The 22,386-nt window shown below is 41.7% G+C and overlaps 1 protein-coding gene across 1 annotated transcript; it reads right to left on the bottom strand.

Annotated features, from left to right (window-relative positions):
- Positions 1–2,709: 2,709 nt before the first annotated feature.
- Positions 2,710–22,221, bottom strand: AKIRIN1 (akirin 1). The gene is made up of 5 exons (XM_064281764.1): positions 21,899–22,221; positions 16,811–16,951; positions 14,050–14,184; positions 12,652–12,723; positions 2,710–11,734 (listed from the first exon to the last, which is right to left on the bottom strand). The coding sequence occupies exons 1-5, from the start codon at positions 22,119–22,121 to the stop codon at positions 11,724–11,726; spliced, it is 582 nt and encodes a 193-aa protein (XP_064137834.1). The 5' UTR covers positions 22,122–22,221; the 3' UTR covers positions 2,710–11,723.
- Between the last annotated feature and the right edge of the window lie 165 nt (positions 22,222–22,386).

Raw genomic sequence — 22,386 nt, 5'->3', positions numbered from 1 at the left:
TACCTTATAAGAGATAAAAGGAAGGGCAAGCAAGCAGAGAGTTGGGGACCTCATACCACCAAGAAAGAAGCACTGGGAGCAGAGTACATCCTTTGGACCTGGGGTTCCTATGCAGAGAAGCCCCTAGTCTAGGAGAAGATTGACAAGAAGGACCTTCCTCCAGAGCCAATAGAGAGAGAAAGCCTTCCCCTGGAGATGACATCCTGAATTTGGACTTGTAGCCTACTAGACTATGAGAGAATAAATTTCTCTTTGTTAAAGCCATCCACTTGTGGTATTTCTGTTATAGCAGCACTAGATGACTAAGACATCTAGTTTATCTTCTGTTGTTTGTGCATTTTTAGTTGTGTTTGATAGTTTATTTATGCCCAAAATTAGGACCCCTAGCTTTGTCCCTACTCTTGGTACCACATTCTGTCTTAGTTATCTAGTGCTGCTATAATGGAAATACCACAAGTGGATGGCTTTAACAAATAGAAATTTACTCTCTTACAGTTTAGGAGACTAGAAGTTCAAATTCAGGGTGCCAGCTCTAGGGGAAGGCTTTCTTTCTCTGTTGGATCTGGGGGAAAGTCCTTGTCTCCTTTCAACATCTGTGGGCCCAGCATTCCTTGGAGATTTCCATGTGCCTTGGCATCAATCTTCCCTTGGGTCTAGGAGATTCTCAGCACAGGGATTTGAAGGTCCAAAGGATGTGCTCTGCTCCCGGCTCTTCTTTCTTGGTGGTTGTAGGCCCCTTTCTCTGTGCTGGCTTCTCTCTCCTTTTATCTCTTGTAAAATAAAAGATGATGCAGGCAACACCCCGGGGAAGCTCCCCTTACATTGGATCAGGGCCTTGACCTGAGTACCAAAAAAAAAAACCAAACCCAGTGCCACAATTACCCTATTTGCACAGTCCCACCCAACAACTTGAGTGGGAGTTACAAGACCATGGCAAGAAAGTCTACACAAAAGTGATCCATCACATTGCAATAAATCCTCTGTTCTTTGAGACCATAGAGGCAGTGGCCCTACCCTCCAGACTCTGAGAGTTGGCCATGCTCTCTGGGTTCTAGGTGGAGGTCCCTTGGCCTTGAGGTTCAGCTCCACCTTCCTGGCTCACTGGGACAGCAACTCTGTTCTCTTGGCTTTGGGTGTCCCCATTCTCCTAGTCCAACCGAGTGGCAACTCCAACCCCTTGGCCTCGGTAAGCCCCATTCTTTTGCTACTTGGGCATGGCAGCACTGCCCCCTCAGCTTTGGGCAGTGGACTCAGACCTATCCCCCTGGCACTCATGAACAGCAGTCCCACACTCTGTAACTGAGTTGGTGAAGATCTGACTCTGAAACCTAAGAGGCCATGTCCCCACCCTTTGAAAGCCCAGAGGCCATGGCCCTACCCTTCAAGATCATGGCATTGCATTGGGCAAATCTTCTGCAAAAGATCTCTTTAAAGTGTCAAAAATCAAAGACATCACTTTGAGGACTAAGGTGTGCCTGAACCAAGCCGTGGTATTTTCAATCGTTGCATATGCATGTGAAAGTGGGACAATGAATAAGGAAGAGGCAAGAAGAATTGATGCCTCTGAATTATCGTGTTGGTGAAGAATATTGAATATATCACAGACTGCCAGAAGAATGAACATATTGTCTTGGAGGAAGTTTAACCAGAATGCTCCTTAGAAGCGAGGATGGCGAGATTTCATCTCACATACTTTGGACATGTTATCAGGAGGGGCCAGTCCCTGGAGAAGGACATCATGCTTGGTAGAAGGTCAATGAAAAAGAGGAAGGCCCTCAACGGGATGGATTGGCACAGTGGCTGCAACAATGGGCTCAAACGTAGCGATGATTGTGAGGATGATGCAAGACTGGGAAGTGTTTCATTCTGTTGTACGTAGGGTCCTTATGAGTCGCAATCGACTTATGGCATCTAACAGCAAGCTTTGTCCCTATGTTATCTTTCAGGAACTTTAAAGTTTTAGTTTTAACATTTAAGTCTTTCATCCATTTTGAGTTAGTTTTTGTGTATTATTTGAGGTATGGTTCCTGTTTCACTTTTCTGCAGTTTTGCCAGCACCATTTGTTAAAGAGACTGTCCTTTCCCCATTGGGTGGAGTTTGACCTTTTGTTGAAGATTAGCTGTCCATACATGAATTTACTTGTGTTCCATTGGTCTATGTGTCTGTTGTTGTACCAGTACCAGGCTGTTTTGATTACTGTGGCTGTAAATTCTGAGATCAGGAAGCACAAGGTCTCTTACTTTGCTCTTCAATATTCCTCTAGCTATGCGGGGCCTCTTTCCTTTCCATTTAAAGTTGGATATTAGTTTATCCATTTGTTAAAGAATGTTGTTGGGATTTGAATCTGTATTGTATTATATCAATAGATGGCTTTGGCTAAAATTGACATTTTCACAATGTTGTCTTCCAATCCATGAGCATGGAATGTTTTTCCATTTATATTGGTCTCTTTTGGTTTCTTGCAGTAGTGTTTTTCAGTTTTCCTTGTATAATTCTTTAATATCCCTAGATTTATTCCTAGGTAAATTATGCTCTTTCAGGCTATTGTAAATGGTATCATTTTCTGGATTTCCTTTGCAGAGTTCTTGTTAGTGCAGAGGAACCCAACTGATCGTTATAGGTTGAACTTGTACCCTGCCACTTTGCTGAACCCTTCTATTAGTTCCAATAGCTTTCTTGTGAAATCTCTGGGATTTTTCTATGTATAGGGTCATGTCATCTGCAAATATAGTTTTACTTCGATTGTTTTTTTTTTTTTTTTAACGGAGCACTGTACTCATGGATATTATTTTGTGTGCCAATTTGTTATTTAGCTAAAAGGTGATCTCTGGCTATGGTTTCAGTTCAAAAGTTTAAAGAGTACCTCAGGACTCTTAGGGAGTCCATCAGTCTCACTTAGTCCAGTAAGTATGGAATTTTTTAAAATTTTAGTTCTGTTCTGCATTTTTCTTCTGTTCTTCAGGGTCCATCTACCGTGGCCCTGATCAGAACAGTTGGTAGTGGTAGCTACCTTATTCTTCTGTTACTAGGCCTTTTTTGAGGCTTCACCAGCCCTGCAAATCTCAATTATAGAAATTGTTAGCTGTTGATACTCTGGTCCCGTCCAGTGGACCATGCACCTCAACCTTGTGTCAGCACTGGGTGTGCAAGTATGTGGTAAATAATTTTCTCTATCAGAAAGGTTGGAAAACTACAACTCCCAGAACACCCACTCCAGAACTGAGCCTGAGCTGTTGCTATGGTGACTGTGGCACCTGCCTGGATTCTCTGCTTCTATGCCCTGAGTGACGTAACTTCTTTGAAATTAACAGCACATTGCAGCCTCCTTCCCTTCCCTTCCCTCTACCTTCACCACTTCTACCTTGCTTTTGCCTCCCTCTGGAGCTCTTTTGCTTTGTGGAAGTAGGTTTTTATAACAAAATCAAAGGACTTGATGTGCAGGGAGGCAAGCCTGAGCGACTGCCTTCTTCCTTTTCATATTCGAGAAACCGAGGCTCAGAGATCCAGTGGGTGGAGATCGTGGTGATCTGTTCTTCCCAAAAGAAACCTTGCTCCCATCTTCAAAATGTAGAAAATGAGAGCTCAAAGTTCCAATCAGCCCCCGCTTCCATCCCTCTGAAAACTTGCCTCAGCTGCTGTGTGGGCACAGGGTACATCTGGATGGTCACAGGCCGAGCTAAGGCTGCCTAAAGTCCCCCTAGCTTTCACAGGACTTAAATTCTTGACCTCTAGGATTTCCTATTTACACACTTATTCAGTCACCAGCTTTAGCAGTACCTTTCTACAGCCAGGTCATCTATAATTTAGCACGCTGGGAAATGTGTATAGGCCTGTATTTGACATCACTGCCACACAGATTTGAATAAATACTTGGGTAGCCTGTGGACCTAGCACATGACCCAAGCCAGATAATTTAGCCGTAGGACAGAGATGACAAAGCAGATAACCAAAACAATCTGAAAGAGAAACCAATGGGTTGCCCTGGAATATAATGGAGACCAGAAATGACCACCTAAACTAAAAAAGAATGTGTTGTTCGGAGGTGGAGGAATTATTAAGTTGAATGGCTGAAACAATCACTGAAACTAGCTGAAGTGGGGAGACTGTGCCAGCTTCTGGCCAATTTCTGTGGCAGGGGTAACTTGACATTGGAAAACACTCCATTCCTAGAACTCTCTTCATTCTGCTAAGTGGAGCTGCCTCTTGACTTTAAGCTTCCCAAATGGTATGATTATAGGAAGGAAATGCACTGATAATGCCAAAGGGGCAATCTACTGCACCTGACACATATTTCTCATCATAAATTAATAATTAACACACAGGAATCTGGTTTTATAGATCACTGTAACTTTATTAGTGAGTCAGCATTCCTGAGCACAAATCAGGGTAATTAAGCTAGCTGGAGGGAACCTGTCAGCCTTTCCTAGGAAACACTCTCCTCTTTCTTTGTCCAGACACAGGGCATTTACCAAATCAAGTTTTATCACACTTATGTCCATCAGATTACGAGCTTCTCTAGGGTTAGGTCTGCATTAACCAAGAGGGACAGCCTGCAGATGACTTAAGAATGGTTTGATCTGGGAGCAAATTGGGAAGAGTTTCAGGTAGACTGAGAAAGGAGGGTGTATAACTCAAATCGCTCATCACTGAGGAGCCAGGAACACAGAGGTAAGTAGATCAAGGTGCTAACATCCAAGAGCTCATCAGTATAGTGGAAGAGTAGACACATAAATGAAACATTATATAACTTTGTTGTTGTTGGCTACCAGCAAGTTGGCTCCAACTCATGGGGACCCCATGTGTAACAGAAGGAAACTGCCTGGTCCTGTGCCATCTTCATCATCAATCTTTGGTATTGATGTCCACTGTTGTGGCCATTATGTATTCTGAGTGCCTTCCAACCTACAGGTTCATCTTCCAGCACCATGTCAGACAATATTCTATTATGATCCATAGGGTTTTCATTGGCTAATTTTTAGAATATGATTGCCAGGCCTTTCTTCTTAGTTTGGAAGCTCTGCTGATACCTGTCCATAGATATAGCTTCCAGCATCATAGCAACATGCAAGCCACCACAGTATAAAAAACTGATATATGGCCTAGTTTCCATTATTCTACAGTTCTTTTTTACAGTTCATTTTTAAGTGCTGAAATGAAGCACTGTGTAAACCGTACACCTTCTCAGAAAGGTCTTCCTTACAACCCAACTTAGGCACCTAGCTACTCTCCACCATCACCATTTTTCTTCACACACTTATAAATCTCTAACTTGTTTACCAGTCTGCCCGTCTTGCCTCACAGGAATGTAAACACCACAATAGGTGTTCAATAAACATTTATGAAGTGAATAAGTAACTCTGCCTTGAACAGGGGAGCAGCCACTCAAGCAGGCATTTGCCAAGTGAGAATGGAATTAATTCTAGGCAGAGGAACAATAAAATCATGAAAGACTGAGTCAGTGCTGAGAACAGAGTCAGAGAAAAATTTTTCAATACTCCATGTATGAATTAACCAGTACTCTGAAGAACAGGTGAAAACAGAAGGAAAAAAAAGGTGGGTTTAGGAGAATCTGTGCAAAAATAAAAACAAGCAAGCAATGTAATTGGGCTGGATTAGTAAGACAAGACGAAACAAAAGGGATCTTTGAAGGTGTGCCCATGGAAACAGGAGAGATGAGACCAAAAGAATTCTTCCAGGGCCACACTCTTCCTAGCCAGGCTGCCACAGCCATGTCCAATCACCCTTCCCAGTGTGTGCTGTTGTGTGCCACTGAGCTGACTCCAACTCACAGTGACCCATATGACAGCAGAAGTGCTCTACAGGGTTTCCCAGGCTCCAGTTTTTACAGGAGCAGATTGCTAGGTCTTTTCTCCCACAGAGCAGCTGGGTGGGTTTGAATTGCCAACCTTTTGGTTAGCAGCCGTGTGCTTAACTACAGTGCCACCAGGGCTCCTACTCCTAAATTAGTTTTCCCAAAACTCCGGAATTCCACAGAATAAGGGCCAAACTCCTAGTAGTCAAAAACCTTCGTTATCTGGCCCCTATCTTCCGCCAAGCTCTCTTCCCAGATCTACTTGGGCTAAAGGAGAATGCACTTCCTGCATAACACCATGACTTCCCAGTTCCAGTCTTTGCTCACTCTAAGCCCTATTTATCCTTTAAAACACTGCTCCAACCCTACCTCCCAATGAAGCCTTCCCTGATGACTGTAGCTATTCAGCACCATCTCTTTTCCTCATTCCACTATTTGTACCACGCACACAACACTTACCAGTTTTACCTTGCTGCCTTATATCCCTAGCTAGACTGAACCAGAGAGGTCGATTGAAATCGATTAAATACTTACTTATGTTAATTCCCTGTCAGTCACTGGAGATATGAGGCAGACTACGGGTAACTTACGGAACTTGTTAGGCTTTGAAAACCCAAATATCTGTCCTCCACAAATAAAGAATACAGAAGACACCAGTAATGCTTGCTCAATGAGAAATACTCAAAGTTGATATAAACATGTCTTTCCATATATATCTTCTATTAACATGAAGTTGGAACTCAATAAAATAATACTTAAAACAAAAAACACACACACATGAAGTTGGGTACCAAGCCAGGTTAACAGTCTTCACCAACCAACCAAAGCTCCTCTAAGACAAAGCACTAGGAACTTCCAGGTCTAGAAATGAAGGATCAACTAGAAAGCAAATGAAATATAAAAGGAGAAGCCAGAGCATTAAACCTAGCAATCAAAACTGCCTTTGCCAATCTGGGAACAAATCCCTGGATGCCTGAACTACACTTTAGAACTTTTGGAAACAGACCAAGGTGGACAAAAATCAAAACCCAAGGCCAATTAAAGGTGAAAACTCTGACAAGAGCCACCACAGACACCTTAGGCTGGGACCCCAAAGGATTACACCTTCAGGATAAGGGTGAAACAAAAGTAAACCAGCCCTCACATGAACGTGCCACCTGGCTGTGTTGTCATCTAGAGGATCCAGGGAACCTCCAGCCTTCAACCTGAATTAAGATAGTAATTTAAGATTGGTCGCACAGACAACAGAAATCCTTTCTAGAGGTGACATCATCATCCTTGTCCTCAGTTTACTACTACAAATAATTTCTCAAATATACTATCTACACACAGATAACCAGGAACATAAGGAGAACAAGACACTGTAAGCAACAATCAGTAAGAGACCCATGAAAATACCAGGTAGTGACATAACTAGGCAAAGTGTCAGGTCCTCTGTACAATGAAGTGCTAATTATTTATTTGAAAGGGTAGCTGGAGATTTTTTTCCCTAGGTAAACCTATCCATTTTCTTTTTAGAGGCACCCGGCCTTATCCAAGGCTCAATGTTTAACTATAGTTCCAGAAGACCATCACACTTCTAAAGCTGTTTCCAACAAAGAATCTCCATGGCTGCATGAAAGCCTCTGTTCCTTAAGAATGGTTATTTTATAAACTACCTTTGAACTCATCCCAGCATTAGATAAACAAAATTCTCATGCTTGCTTTTATACCTGAAATTTTAAATTAAATATGGTTAATACGTCATTCTGAAACATTCTGCATCCCACTTTGGAGAGTGGCGCCTGGGGTCTTGAACGCTACCAAGTGGCCATCTAAGATGCATCAATTGGTCTCAACCGACTTTGGAGCAAAGGAGAATGAAGAATACCAAAGATACAAAGTAATTTATGAGCCCAAGAGACAGAAAGGGCCACATAAACCAGAGACTACATCAGCCTGAGACCAGAAAAACTAGATGGTGCCTGGCTATAATCAATGACTGCCCTGACACGGAACACAATAGAGAACCCTGAGGGAGCAGAACAGTGGGATGTAGACCTCAAATTCTCATAAAAAGACCAGACTTAACTGTCTAAGACTTGAAGGACCCCAGAGGTCATGGTCCCCAGGCCTTCTGTTATCCAAGACAGGAACCATTCCCAGGGCCAACTCTTCAGACAGGGATTAGACTGGACTATAGGATGGGAAATGATACTGTTGAGGAGTAAGCTTCTTGGGTCAAATAGACACATGAGACTATGTGGGCAGCTCCTGTCTGGAGGGGAGATGAGAAGGCAGGGGGGACAGAGGCTGGCTGAATGGGCACAGAAATGCAGGGTGGAGAGCAGTGTGCTATCTCATTAGGAGGAGAGCACCTGGGAGTGTATAGCAAGGTGTATACATATTTTTGTATGAGACTGACTTGATTTGTAAACTTTCCCTTAAAGCACAATAAAAATTTAAAAAATAAAGTCATTCCGAATCTTCCCCTCTGCCCCCCAAATAGTATGCTGCCTGTTCTCATTCTTCAGAAGCATAGCTCTAAAAAACTTAACTTTTTCTCTAAGATATTCAGTGTAGCACTCAGTTTTCATTTATAAGTAGAGGATTTTTTCAAACAGACTAGTGATTCAACCTGAGGTGTAACTTCCCTGGGAATAACAAATTAGGGCAAGTGGTCCACCAATCCACGACAAGTGGCTTGTTGACTCTTTTCAAACGTATAGCACGTATATTAACGCTATAGTACAGAGGTCGGCAAACTTTTTCTGTACATGGCTTTCTCTGCGGTCTGTACTGTCTCTGTCACACCTACTCAACTCTGGTGTTACAGTGTGAAAACCACCACAGACAGTATTGCAATGAAAAGGCATGACAGTGTTCCAATAATACTTTATTTATAAAAACAGGCCACAGTTTACAGACCCCTGCTATAGTGAATAACAGAATGCAGATTTACTGAAAAGGATTACTGAATTCATTTCCTGTTCATCTTTTGTTTCCTTAATCCAGCATTTAAAGGTACAAATTCTAATAAGAGAATAAGATTTTGAGGTTAACAAGGGGCTTCTCATACTGAATAAGGTTGAGAATCACTGCTGTAGACAGGAAGGTTTTTTGGTCTTCAGATCTAATGAAAACCACTGTGAGGAAACCTATAACATTTTAAAATGTATATTCTATGCCCCAAATTGTGCTAAATACTTTCTTTACATGGATTATTTCATTTAATCTTCACATTCAAAAACAAAACCCAATAATGCACATCCATTAGCCCCTATTTTACACATAAGGGAACTGGCCCAGAAAGTTCAGCAACTTGGTGCAAAACTCACACAACGAATTAGACAGAGCAGAAACTCAACTCCAGGGCTCTGGAACACTCAGAGCTCATTCCTTTAACTATGACACTAGACAACCATCGTCCAAGGTAGACAGGGAAAATTCACCGTGTATGGAAGACTGGCCCAAATCCTTGCATTCCCTGATGTTCTCCTTCCCCTTCGGGAGCTCTCACCAATTATCACTGCCTCAGGGTCTTTGATCTCTTTGCCCATCTGATCTAGGCATAGACTTACTCCTTTTAGTTCCCTTAAAGTTTAAGATTTTACTAAAAGAGGATAAGAAAGGCAAAATAGACAAAGACTTCTGAATTAGCTCACTAGATATTGCCATTCTGAGATCATCTAGGCCTTGATCTATTTCGAAGGGATAAAGACAGTTTCCTACCTGGGAGGGACCCTAAGATTAAGCCCTAGAAATCAAGGTCTAGGGAAAAATTCCTTCTTTTGCCAGCCTGAGGCCTATCATGCAGGTCCCCAATTTCTGTCCTAGGAAATTAAACAAATGTCTAGTCCCTTTAGAGAAGATTCCAACCCCTACCCATGAAGCCTACTTACCCTGTTGCCCTATATCATAATACAACAACCCAACAATTCTGGGTGCCATGACAGGGTGTCATTTTCCTTACAGAAACCTACTCTACTTCCCAGCCAGAAGCCATTTAGTAAGAATGGGGATGATACCTGCAATAGTGAGTGAGCATATCACGTTGATTCTATTACAAAGAGACCTCAGTGAGGCAGTGTTCCCCACTCCCAGTCCAGCCTGCAAAACTTTTGATGGTCCCCATAGCTGCCCTTCCCTTGTTTTGGTGTGATTATCCCTCTGCAGGGCCATTCCTGTTACAGCCATTGCTATGTTCCTCTTCTAGGGAACAAGTGACTTCCCCGGAAAAAGAAGAGAGGAGATAAAACTGTCCTTCAAGTATGGAATAAAATCACTCTTTAATTATTAAAAGATCACTGCTGGGCTTTAAAAAGGTCTGTAAATCTTCAATGTAATGATGAACTCAGGAAATGGTTATAGCAGCCTCACATAAATTACTTGAATTAATAAACATTATCATTGTAGTAAAAAGGCCAGGTAAACAAATAGCTTAAGTATTTTATTTGTTTGCAACTAAGCTTGTTAACACTATATAATGAAAATGTACAAAGAATAATGTTGCAGTTTTTGGTTAGATTTAAGTCAAAGACATTCATTAATAAGGAATCTTCAAATGTGAATATTCCAGAAATTTCTCTAAACCATCTGATCAGAACAATCTGAATATTACCTTTGGAAGGTACTGGCATACATCTGAATTACGTAAACTCAGAGTTTTTCAAAATAAGCCCTAATTAAAAAAACTACTCTATAGTAAAACCAAAACAATTTTAATAGAACTCTCCTTTCCAGAAACGATAATAAATGAAACAAGGCATTTTGTAAAATGTGGTCCTGAACAAGTCACAGTAAAAAATAAATGTATACATAACTTCCACCTCCTCAAAACAGAGGCTACTTTCTGTTCCTCAGCCTTGGACGCAAGGTGAAGAACAGCCTGTAAGCAACTTCGGGCAGGGGGTTGCCAAAACAAAGCTCAAGCAGTTGAACATGGACACCTCTGAAAAGAATTTGGGGGAACCTGACCAAAGGATCCAAATTCTATTTGTAATGACTGACACAAAGGTAAGTGGGTCCTCCCAAGTAGCAGTGTGCTGGGGCCTGGCCCGGTCCTGTGCTCACCTATGCTATGCTCCTGAGCAAACACTGATGCCCTTGCTCCCAGGGAAAACCCTTGGAGGTTCAGTGTCCAGGGAGCTCTCTGATTGGGTGAATGAGGTGAGCGCAGACTCCATATGGGTATTTTAAGGCTTGGAGTCAAAGTATTTTCCTAACACGGCTAGGCAAAGTCCATGTGTCAAATGGCCCGTCTCCAGTTTGTTCTAATTCCTCACCACAAGTTTGCAGACCCAGGACTGCAGACTTTCACAATATCATTATAATCACATCTAATGTCCATCCTAACTTATGATTCATATTCTGTGCCTGGAAACAGTCCCTGTATTTAACAATACCTATACATAAAACAATCCACTGTTACAACTTATATGGTCACAAAACATTAATGATCTTCTATAGACCAAGCAAATGTTTTTAACCATAATTGTCGTGCATCAAATTCACAGCCCGAATCCCCAAGATCAAAAAATTTGTAAAATACAAATAATAACTTAAAATACACATACACACATATACACACATTCTCACACACACTTCTTACAGAACTGTGCTTGGGGAAACTCCATTTGTTGAGTGCCACTGAAGGCATATTTTGCTAAACTGCTGCTCCAGGTATTTTGTTTGGAAAATCTATCACAGTAGGGCACAGCTGTTTATTGGATGAGCAGAAGAGAAAGATATGCTTGTGGCAACCAGAAAGTTTGAAGGTCTTTCAAGTTGTATAAAAATGGACCTGCAGAAACATTTAAGTGTTCTCAGGATGCAAAGTTGGAGCTGAAATGTGATATCAAACCAGTTGCAAAAAGTGTACAGCAGCCATCTCTTGAGGTTAAACCTGGTACCCAGATATGCAAGAAAGCCTCAGGACACATCTGTAAAGAAAAAGGGGAAAAAAAGAGGGTGAGAATACTCAAAAATGGAATGTCATTCTTTTTATATTAACTAATTTTTATTATTTTTAATGGTTAGTTAACTGACTCATGGCATACAACAATAAATGTGATTAAACAGTGTGGAGGGTATGACACACTACCGTAAAGGTATTAAATCTCAAGAATTTATGAAACCTGACCCAGGTTCACAGTTCTGATATACTGCTGTTTACAATTTATGTTTTGAGTAACTGGTAGTTGCAAGATGTTTAGAATCAAGAAATCCTGACCATGTATCTGATAAACTACCTTAAGAAATCAAAACTAAAAAACTATTGCTATCGAGTTGGTTCTGACTCATAGTGACCCTATAGGACAGAACAGAATTGACCCACAGGGTTTCCAAGGAGCAGCTTATAGATTCGAACTGCTGACCTTTTGGTTAGCAGCCAAACCCTTAACCACAAGGGCTCCGCTTAAGAAATCAACTTTTATAAATTAACTATTAGAACCATCTTTCCAGAGGGAAAAAACCAAACTCATTGCTGTCGAGTCGATTCCAACTCAGAGCGATCCTGTAGAAGCAGGTAATAAATAAAGCAAAGAGTCAGACTACCTAGGTTTTAATCCTAGCTGAACCACTGGTTACCTAAGCTTGGGCAAATTTTCAATCTTATCCTTACTTGAAAAATGGGGCTAATAACGGTTCTTCATCCCTCATGGTAACTATGAAGATCAAATAAACTTTGATGAAGATTTAAAGGGCTTAGCACAATGCCAGACACATATACACGCATCAGATATTAGCTATTCTTCTATTTCACAGAGGCCTTTTGCTCTTAGCAGAGAGGATACTCAGTGTGAAAATCTTGCTCTTAGAACTTAGAAAATTCAAAGAAAAACCTGGCAATACTTACAGCTTGTTGGCCTTGTCCCATATCGTCGCATAATCTGATCATGTGTGAATTTCACAAAAGATTCATATTGTTCTGTGAAGGGAAAGACAGTATATACTATCCACAGAAAGTCTCTCCCAATTTTTGAAGACCCAAGTATCAGGGTCACATCCAGATTCCCAGTTTGAATTCTTTACCCTCTCAGACCCTCATTATAAAGGTTACTCAGAGATTTGTTCCTTCCTCTTAGATCCCAGAGTCAAATCCCTAGCTCCTAGGTTTGGTCACTGCTCATCTATAACATCCTCCTAATAACCTCTTCTCTATCTTAATTCTACTCCTTACAAATGGCCTCCGAGGCAGACTTGTATGCTCACTATTATAGGCTGACAAATACAAGCAAATCACCTATGGGATACGAAGTTCTGAAGCTCTTTTCTGAGCGTCTTTGTTATAAATTTCAACACAGACATTCAGTGAAAAACATGGGTGGAAGAGGAAGAATGGTCGGAAAGCTAAATGAAAATATTATACCATTAATTGTATAAAGTTCCACAAATACAACGTCTTCTAAGGGAAAACTCAGTAGAAAGGTACGAGGTAGCCTGACAGTAAGTGACCAGAGGAGTAACTTAGAGCCAACAAGTCTGAACAATTTTGGGGTGGGAGAAGGAAGTGATAAATGAGAGCTTCTTCTTGTAGTATACATTAACAGTATATTAAAGGTCCAAAGAAGTTCCTTTGTAAATAAACCTTTTCAACCCAACAGTTTCAAATTTTAAGGAGACGTATTAACATTCTGAGGAACCCTGTTGTAGCGGTCACCAGATTAGGAAACAATACTGTTACAGGATGAAGTGGTTGCCTAAAGTCTCTCTGATCACAACATGGCCCTCTTTCACTAAACAGATATTATTTTACATTCCTGATTCAGATCCTTTGCTTTACTTGTTGCCATCACCAATCATGCCCTTTGTTCTAACCTAAGCTGGGCTTTACTCTATTGTACCTCCAGATTCACAGAATGCCTGACCTCCCACATCCACAAACTGACTCCCATCAAGAAGTCTGAATATATTGACTCCACTCCTCCTGGCCACCTGTTGCGAGGTTAGCACCATCCCAGCCACCTGTGTGCCCAACAGCTGACCCAAATGACCCACTGAATGCCTTTATCATGTGGAGAATTCTTGCAAGAAAAGCTTGGTTTATCTTGTCCCAGAAATGCAAATGAAAATTCCTTCCATAAAATGTGTAAGTGAAATGTTTACAATCACCAAAAATAGCACCTTTAATACTCACAATTTATTAAGGCCTCTTGCATGAAGCCCCACTCTTTTCCTAAATTATCGTTTACTTAACTGGGATTAATCCTCACTGAATGCTATTAATGATGGCATAGCCACTGCCTTGTCCTACCTGCTAGTTTGGTATTGAGGATTTGCTCATACTCCTCCCGAATTTTATCTTCATAGTCTTTTAAGAGACGCTCACATATAATTCCAACTTGTCGGAGGGTAAAGGTGGGCTGGTCTTTCTTCATCCATGAAGAACCTAGCCAAAAGATTAGTTTACATAATACATTCTAGTTCAATGGTTCAAAATTAACAACTTTATAAAAACATTCCTCAGAATATAAAAACTGTTTAGAAAAATGATATTTTTCACTACTTCACATGGAATACTTTCACAAAATTCTGTTTCCACCATTTATTTAACAAAGCCAAGTCAAAAGTAAATAGAAAGATGGGAAGAACAAGGTATATCCAGGTACGCTACTAGCTGGCCTGCATTACAGAAAAATAGTTCTATATCATAATAGCTTTGGGCCCATACTCAGTGCTCATTTGGTAAAGAATAAGACTAAAAAGTTTAAAGCAGATATAAAGCATTCTGGATTAGAAAAAGTATATTCACAGCCTATGTGAGCTACCCAGGCCTTTGGAGATCATCTAGAACTGTATTTAATCAAGAAAGTGCATCATAATTATCGGGGGGAGGGGGGGGGGCAGGAAGATACACATTCTGATTTAATTCTGAGGTAGGGCTTGGGAATCTTTTATGCTCCACAAGTGATTCTGATAAGAAGTGGGGAGTCTAAAGATCAAGAGACCAATGACTTGTATAATAAAAAAACTATCAGCAAAGTCATTAACTCTTAAGGTAATCAAATTAAGTTAAACTTCAGGCACATTCACAAGAAAATTTCTTTTTGAAGTATGGAATAAAGATTTTAGGCACCACACATCTCATCCTTGATCCCTTCTGATTCTAGGTTGGGAAAGTGATATATTCATAAAATAGTAAGTTAGAAACCAAACTATCCATTGGATGCTAGAAAACAGGGAAATCTAATATTAAAATCAGAACTTAAAGGTGGATGCTGTAGATTGCCTTGTGTAAATACCTATTCCAACTTCCTTCTAGTGTCCCATTCCCAGGAGTCTGAAAACATTCAAAACTTGTTTTTTGGATTCCTTTGTAGATGTGACTGGATTCTGCCAATCAGATTCACTCACGAAAGACCTGATTCGAAACTGAGACGGCGGGAGAACAGAAGGCACCAGGCATCTATATTCTCGTGGTAAGGCTAGAGGAGTGGCAGCTTGGTTCTGGAGAAGACAACTGGAGCAACAGATTGCACAGGTGGCTTCCTGATTACGATAAAAGCAGCAGCTCTGCTGGTAGCCCAGTTCTGAGGTAAATCTGTTTCTTTGGCCCTCTTAGTCTGTAAGCCATTAACAGCCTCAAATAAATCATTTCCTACTTAAACAAGAGTAAAATTTTTTCTCTACAAATGAAATCTGACCAAAACATCTAGTTAGTCCTTATTTGTCACTGTTTCTCTACCCATAATATACTCGATTACTTCCAAAATTATTAAAACTTCAAGAGATTAAGGGGAGATTTGCTAGCTCTAAGTAGTAGAAGACCTATCAATCATTTATGTGCAAGAGTAATTAGAGAGTTGTTCAAGAGCCAGGACCTTCAGATTATAAGGAGACAATTTTGAATGATGGTAAACCACTTTTAGCCCTTAGAACTGTTAAAAAGTAGAATACCTCGTGCGGAAACAAAAACTGGAAATGAAATGTTTGACCACTAGCCTGCTATGTGACAACAGTATGGCAGACAAGACTGGTGGCTGAGCTACATGACCATGAAGACTCTCTCCAATCCTGAGATTCTATTTTTGAGCCTATCTTCTCTGACCAATTGCCAATGAAGTTATAAGTCAATGCTGTCCAACAAAACTGTCTGCAATGATGGAAATGTTCTATATCTGCACTGTCCAATATGATAGCCACACGTGGCCACTGAACACTTGAAATGCAGCTACTGTGACTGAGGAACTGAATTTTAAATTTTATTTAAGTAACTTAAAATTAAACAGCCACATGTGGCTAGTGGCTGCAGTATTAAAACAATGTAGTTATAGAGGGTACTCCTGCACTGGGTGGATGAAGTCCAACCAAAGCAATAAGGTCTTTTCCAATTTTAAGACTCTATGGTTTTAAAAGTATTTATAACTAGTAACATAATGCATGTTATTGTTATTGTTAGGTGCTGTTGAGTTGGTTTTGACTCATAGTGACCCCTGTACAACAAAACAAAACACTGCCCGGTTGTGCGCCATCCTCACAATCATTGCTATGCTTGAACCCACTGCTGCGGCAACTGTGTCAGTCCATCTCATTGAGGGTCTTCCTCTTTTTCACTGACCCTCTACTTTACCAAACATGATGTCCTTTTCCAGGGGCTGATGCCCACTGATAACAGGTCCAAAGTATGTGAGACAAAATCTCGCCATTCTTGCTTCTAAGGAGCATTCTGGCTGTACTTCTTCGAAGGCAGATCTGTTTGTTCTTCTGGCAGTCCATGGTATATTCAATATTCTTCACCAGCAGCATAATTCCAATGCATCAATTCTTCTACAGCCTTCTTTATTCATTATCCAGCTTTTGCACGCATGAGGCCATTCAAAGTACCATGGCTTGGGTCAGGCGCACTTTAGTCCTCAAGGTGACATCTCTGCTTTTTAACACTTTAAATAGGTCTTTTGCAGCATATCCTTTACCAAGTTATTACTTCAGACGAGGTCAATTCTGGATTAGGAGATCGTTACTAAGTACCATTTACAAACTCTTAAAAAGGATTCTGCACACCAAAGCATGCTTACCTGGAGAACTAGGTGCTGTGAGTGCCGAGGAGTGAGGCTGACTTTCTGAAGTACAAGCTTCACTCTGATTAAGAACAACTTCTAGATGTCTCCACCTCTGATAACGACTATATTCTTGTTTTATGTTCTGGAAAATTTGCTCTAATAAAAAAGAAACAAACTTGAGCACTCATTTTATTGTCATTTCTTCAAACTTTCTTCAGAAGTGGGAGGAGACAAGGAAGGTCTTTTGACTAGATTTCAGATTCTAAATCTAACATGCAGGTCTCAATCTTCCTCCTCCTACCAGTTATAAATTAAAAAGAAACTGTTAATTCTGTATAAAACACTCTTCTACCACATAAACCAGAGACTACATCAGCCTGAGACTGAAGAACTAGATGGTGTCTGGCTACCACCGATCACTGCCCTGATGCGGAACACAACAGAGAATCCCTGATGGAGCAGAACAGTGGGATGCAGATCTCAAAGTTTCATAAAAAGACTAGGCTTAATGGTCTGACTGAGACTAGAGGAACCCTGGAGGTTACAGTCCCCAGACCCTTTGTTAGCCCAGGACTGGAACCATTCCCAAAGCCAACTCTTCAGACAGGGATTGGACTGGACTATAAGATAGAAAATGATACTGGTGAGGAGTGAGCTTCTTGGCTGAAGTAGACACATGAGACTATGTGGGCAGCTCCTGTCTGGAGGCAAGATGATAAGGCAGGGGGGCACAGACGCTGGGTGAGTGGACATGGGGAATACAGGATGGACAGGAGGAGTGTGCTGTCTCAGAGGGAGAGCAGCTAGGGGTACATAGCATGGTGTGTATAACTTTTCGTATGAGAGACTGACCTGATTTGTAAACTTTCACTTAAAGCACAAAAAGAAAAAAAACAAAAACACACTCCTCTACAGTCTCAAAAACAGTGTGCTCTCTTATTGCCTCTATTTCAACAATGCAGAGAATAAACTATTTTGGCATAGGCTATTTTTTTTTTTTATATATACTTCCATTTGTTTCCCTGTGGCAATGAAGACTAGATCTGCCATTTGCTGGATGATTAATCAGTACAACTTTCAGCAAAATAAACTGCCCTTTACCTAACAGGGAGCTACTTTTGATTTCCTTTAAGTTTTACGACTTCATAAATCAGGGTATTAAGGGGCCAGTTTCTTACCCCCCGCCAGCAGGGATGGATTACCCAATAAGCAAGGCACGCATGGGTTTACCCGTGTTTACTTACTAATCTGTAGTGCACAATTTCACATGGGTTTTACCACATGTAGCTTGCTTAATGTAAGCCTGTGCTTACCCTGCTTACTGGTTTATCTGCCCCTGCAGAGACCTTCTGATAATGAAGCTCTTGTCCCCTCTGGGACTCTTGTGATTTGGGGGGAAAAGGACAGCAAGGACCATTATGTTTACTGCCTGGACCTTGACCAGGGGAAGAGCTGTGATATACTACTTGGAATTGATGGTCAGGGCTTAGAAAAGAATCTTCTGATCCTACAACAGGCAGTATTTGGTAGGATTCAGATTACTTTTCTGAGAGAAGGTACGAACAAAACGAATTTGCTAACGCTGTTTAAAGGGAGTCAAGGACACACAAATCACTAACCACACCCTGAGTATACTCCTAGATACAACACAGAATCTGAAAGGATGAGGTTTTCAAATTTTCCATGTTTGTGTTATAATACATATTCACTTCGCAGATAATAAAGGCTCCTTATAAAAAATAAAAACCAGAAAATTATATCACCCCTCCCCAAAATCACCTTATTCTAGTGTACTCTTTGTTATAGCCCTATTTTTCTAATGGGGGAGGTATTAATAATGCCACTTTGCTACTTACTAGTTGTTTGACTGTGACCTTTAGAAGTCATTCAGAATCTTTGGCCTAGCTCTTCAATATAAATATTGCATGTCTACCTAATAAAGTTGTGAGGATCAAAATCAAAGCACTTAACATTGCCTTAAGAAGGGAGGTACAGCTGAGGAACTCCCATGAACTCAAAGTAGCTCCAAATATACCTAAACTTGGTAACTATCAGCCTACTGGAACAACGGAGGATTAGAAAACTTTTCTTTAAGAGTGTTATGAAGTCCGTATTTTAGATCCCTGAATTTATGAAGTCTTCACTTCACCTTTAAAATGTATTATTCCCCAAGCAAATACTCGCCAGATTCAATACAAAGATGTAAGGAACTGCAAAGACTGAAAACAAGAAAGGACAGGTATGAGTACAATACTCACGAGAACAGAAGGTCTTTGATAAACCTCTAACTGCCTCCTGTGTGGCCAAGTGAACAGACGGAAAGATACAACTTCAGGGCTGGTAGAAGGACTAGTAAGTGCAAGAATCTAAACATGGCATTCACAAGAGAAAAACAAGGAAGTAGACCTGACTTTCTTCTCAAGAAGGGTACATAAAACAAAATAGCATTTTTTAACAAAGAAAAATGCAAATTTCTTCTTAATTTAACGATGGGTAATAATAATTTTAACCCTTGCTGGTTACTATTATTTGAGGTTGTGCTTCCAGGTTATGTGTGGCTAAACTCATCCTTCAAAGCTATGCAACGGCCCCTAGCTGCTACAGACCAAAGCTGAAACTCTTGAATTCAGTGCCTTCCAAGACATGACTCTGAATTATTTTTCCAGTTTCATCTCCCACTATCACGCAGTTTCATCTCCCACTATCACCCAGTTTCCTTAAACTATTCCTTCCTTAATTTTGGGGTTTTCTAACCTTTGTTCAAGCAATTTTCGTTTGCCTGAAATGGGGCTGTGCCTCTCCCTCCACATTATTCAAGACCCAGCTACCTCAATCCAGAAGTTATTCCCCAACCTCCAAATCATGATCAATTGCTTTGCATTTAGACTCACTTCACACTTAAACACCTCCCTGAGGTCAGCAACACCCTTCCGTGCCTAGTATCCACCTAGCACTCAACAAAAATTTCAGTGATAAAAAGCTTCATTTTATAGGCCTTTCCCACCAGAAGTGTTACATGACACATCATCTTTCGGTTTTTTTAATTTTTATTTTTAAGTGAAGTAAAAACATACCTTCTCCATCAATTGTAAAGAACCCTAGGATGTTATTAGATGAAGTCACTGATTTTGAAATTCACTTTCCTTTAATTAGCTTTATTCTTCTTAATTATATAGCAACAATGCCCCCCTCTGCTCTCCTTGATTCTTCTTTTTTAATACAAAGATCTTTGGCACCTTTCACTTAAGCCAAAGCATCAAACAATAAATCATTAATATTTTATACTTCTTTCCTGGAATAACTATATTCCAATAAGCATTAAGGAATTATACCGATCAATCTTTACAAATAAACATTTTATTTTAAATAAAATATTTTAACACAAAATGAGCAAGAGGCTAGCTTGCATGAATCTATGTAAAAATTAAATTTTAAGATTAAAAAAATAGTGACTTGATTTATAGCAGTGTGCCATATTCAGGCTTCCAAATCCATTAAATAATAATTTTTTAAGCACTTGTTTTAATGTGAACTACAACAGAATGGATCTAGAGGATAGTACTGGAAGAGATGATAGTTACATAAAACCCATCACTTTGTATTTTTCAAAATGCTTTTTGCAGATATCTCAATTAGTCCTCAACAATAGAAAGGTAGGGCAACTATTAACCACATTTTGCAGAAAAGAGATCCAAAAAGATTATGTGACTATCCTTGGGTATTTGTAGGAGCACTAGAAAAATAAACCATAATTCCAAGTGGATACCTATGCCCTCTACTTTTGAAGGGCTCTTTACAAAGAACTTTCGCAGATGTTACTGCATTCTGTACATTACGCACATAAGGCCATACAACATTAAGTCATCAGGGAATTTTAAAGCAGAATGGAGACAGGGTTAGTCAGGTAATGGGTGGGGACTTGAAAAAGTGACTATTTGGATCAGCAAAGAGAAGGGTAAAAACATCACCATGGGAGGCAAGGATATAAACATAAGGTGGGTCTGGGGGAAAGAGCAGAGAAATAATTGAGAAAACAGCTAAGACTGACTAGGTAAGATAGGGTTATAGCTGATAAACCCTTTGAATGCCATGATAAAGAAGAGGTGAACTTGAGTAAGGATAGACCAGTTTAGCTGGCAACTGCCCGGCAATTTGTGTGAGAGGATCAGGGCCTGAAATCAGCACCGTGGATACAAACAGGAAAAAGGAAATACAGCCTGAAGACATTGGTATTTAAAGGGGTGAGGAAAGAATAATTTTTAAGATGATGCTTGACAAATAGGGGAGGGGGGGACCCACAAAGAAATGTCTTCCCAAAGCCCTTTACAATGACTATCAACGCTGAGGCACTTTCCTCTGCACTCTGCTCTAAGGTTAGGTTCCTTTGCTTTATTGTCACATCAGCTCTTCCCCTTCCTTGGTCAATGTGGAATCCCTTGAGAGAGTCCCTCTGTTATTGATACACTCCTGCTCTCACAGCCTCCGTATATTGAAGGATCCCCAACTCATAGGAAACCACCTACAGATTTCAAGCCAGACACGGCACAAGACAATAGCCATACATTAAACAAAACAAAACAAAAAAACCATGACTGGTCTCTTCGAAATGAAATGGTCAGGTGGAGATCGGAACCAGTGACTCCTGCGGCGGTCTCTGGAAATCAGCTCACCCCACAGACTACAGTACAGAGCTGAACTGCATACACTTAAACGCCCCTTCCCACTAATCCGCCCCACCCCCCTCCAAGGCCTGGTTCGTGACTAGAATCCAATTTTCCATGGCCCACTGGGTCTACAGGGCGGCTCAGTGCAGGCCCGGGCAGCGGAGGCAGGGGGTGCTTCGCGGACGGGGAGCCCTGGGCGGCCAGGGATATTCCCATCTTCCCCTTGGGGCCCAGCCCTCCAGGCTCTCCCGCTCCAGGAAAACCGAAAACCGACACTGTGGCCCCACTACTCCTCCCGGATGTCTCCTACCGCCGGAAGCGGCACCCCAGTTCCCTTTTCTCGAGGCGAAGAAGGGTACTTGGGTTAACTGGCCTAGCGTCCATGCCCCCCCCCCAAAGCCTGGGCCTGGCTTCCTGCCAAACCCGCAGCGTAGGTTACCCGGCGTTGGAAGGCGCCGCTCGCTGCCGGGCGGGGCGGACTGCTGCACAGTCGGCGCTGGGGTCTGCGTCTGAAGCAGCGGCGGTGGCGGCTCGGCGCCCGGGGGCCTGAGGCCCGGAGTGGAGCCGGGCAGAGGGGCGCAGCGCCGCCGCTTCGGGGAGCCGGGGCTCAGCAGCGCCGCCTCGAACTCCATGGGCCGCTTCAACGTCGCCCCGCACGCCATGCCGCTTAGGGGTCAAGAACCAGGAGCGGACTCGGCGGTAACTGCAGCACGACCTGCGCCGCCTCAGCGGGGCTCGCAAGCCAAGCCGGCTCCAATGGCGCCTCCAGCACCCGGCAGCGGCGCTGGCCCCGCCTCCTGTGACATCACGGGCCCGCGCCACCGCCCGGTACGGGGGGGAGAAGCCGGAAGAGGGCCGCTCTGGGAAGTCCACCGGCAACACCAAGGCCCGCCGTACCACCTGCTGAGGAAATGGAACGGTCTGGGC

Source organism: Loxodonta africana, chromosome 3, assembly GCF_030014295.1.
Source record: "Loxodonta africana isolate mLoxAfr1 chromosome 3, mLoxAfr1.hap2, whole genome shotgun sequence".
Classification (NCBI taxonomy): Eukaryota; Metazoa; Chordata; class Mammalia; order Proboscidea; family Elephantidae; genus Loxodonta; species Loxodonta africana.
This window is presented reverse-complemented; position numbering and strand designations above follow the sequence as displayed.

Excerpts from the sequence above, each read along its gene's own strand:
- AKIRIN1 (XM_064281764.1), bottom strand. The coding sequence starts at position 22,121 with ATGGCGTGCGGGGCGACGTTGAAGCGGCCCATGGAGTTCGAGGCGGCG. Across the intron at positions 14,185-16,810 it reads CACAGCACCTAGTTCTCCAG|GTTCTTCATGGATGAAGAAA; the intron begins GTAAGCATGCTT and ends TCTTTTGGCTAG. Across the intron at positions 12,724-14,049 it reads CCTCAATACCAAACTAGCAG|AACAATATGAATCTTTTGTG; the intron begins GTAGGACAAGGC and ends TTCCCTTCACAG.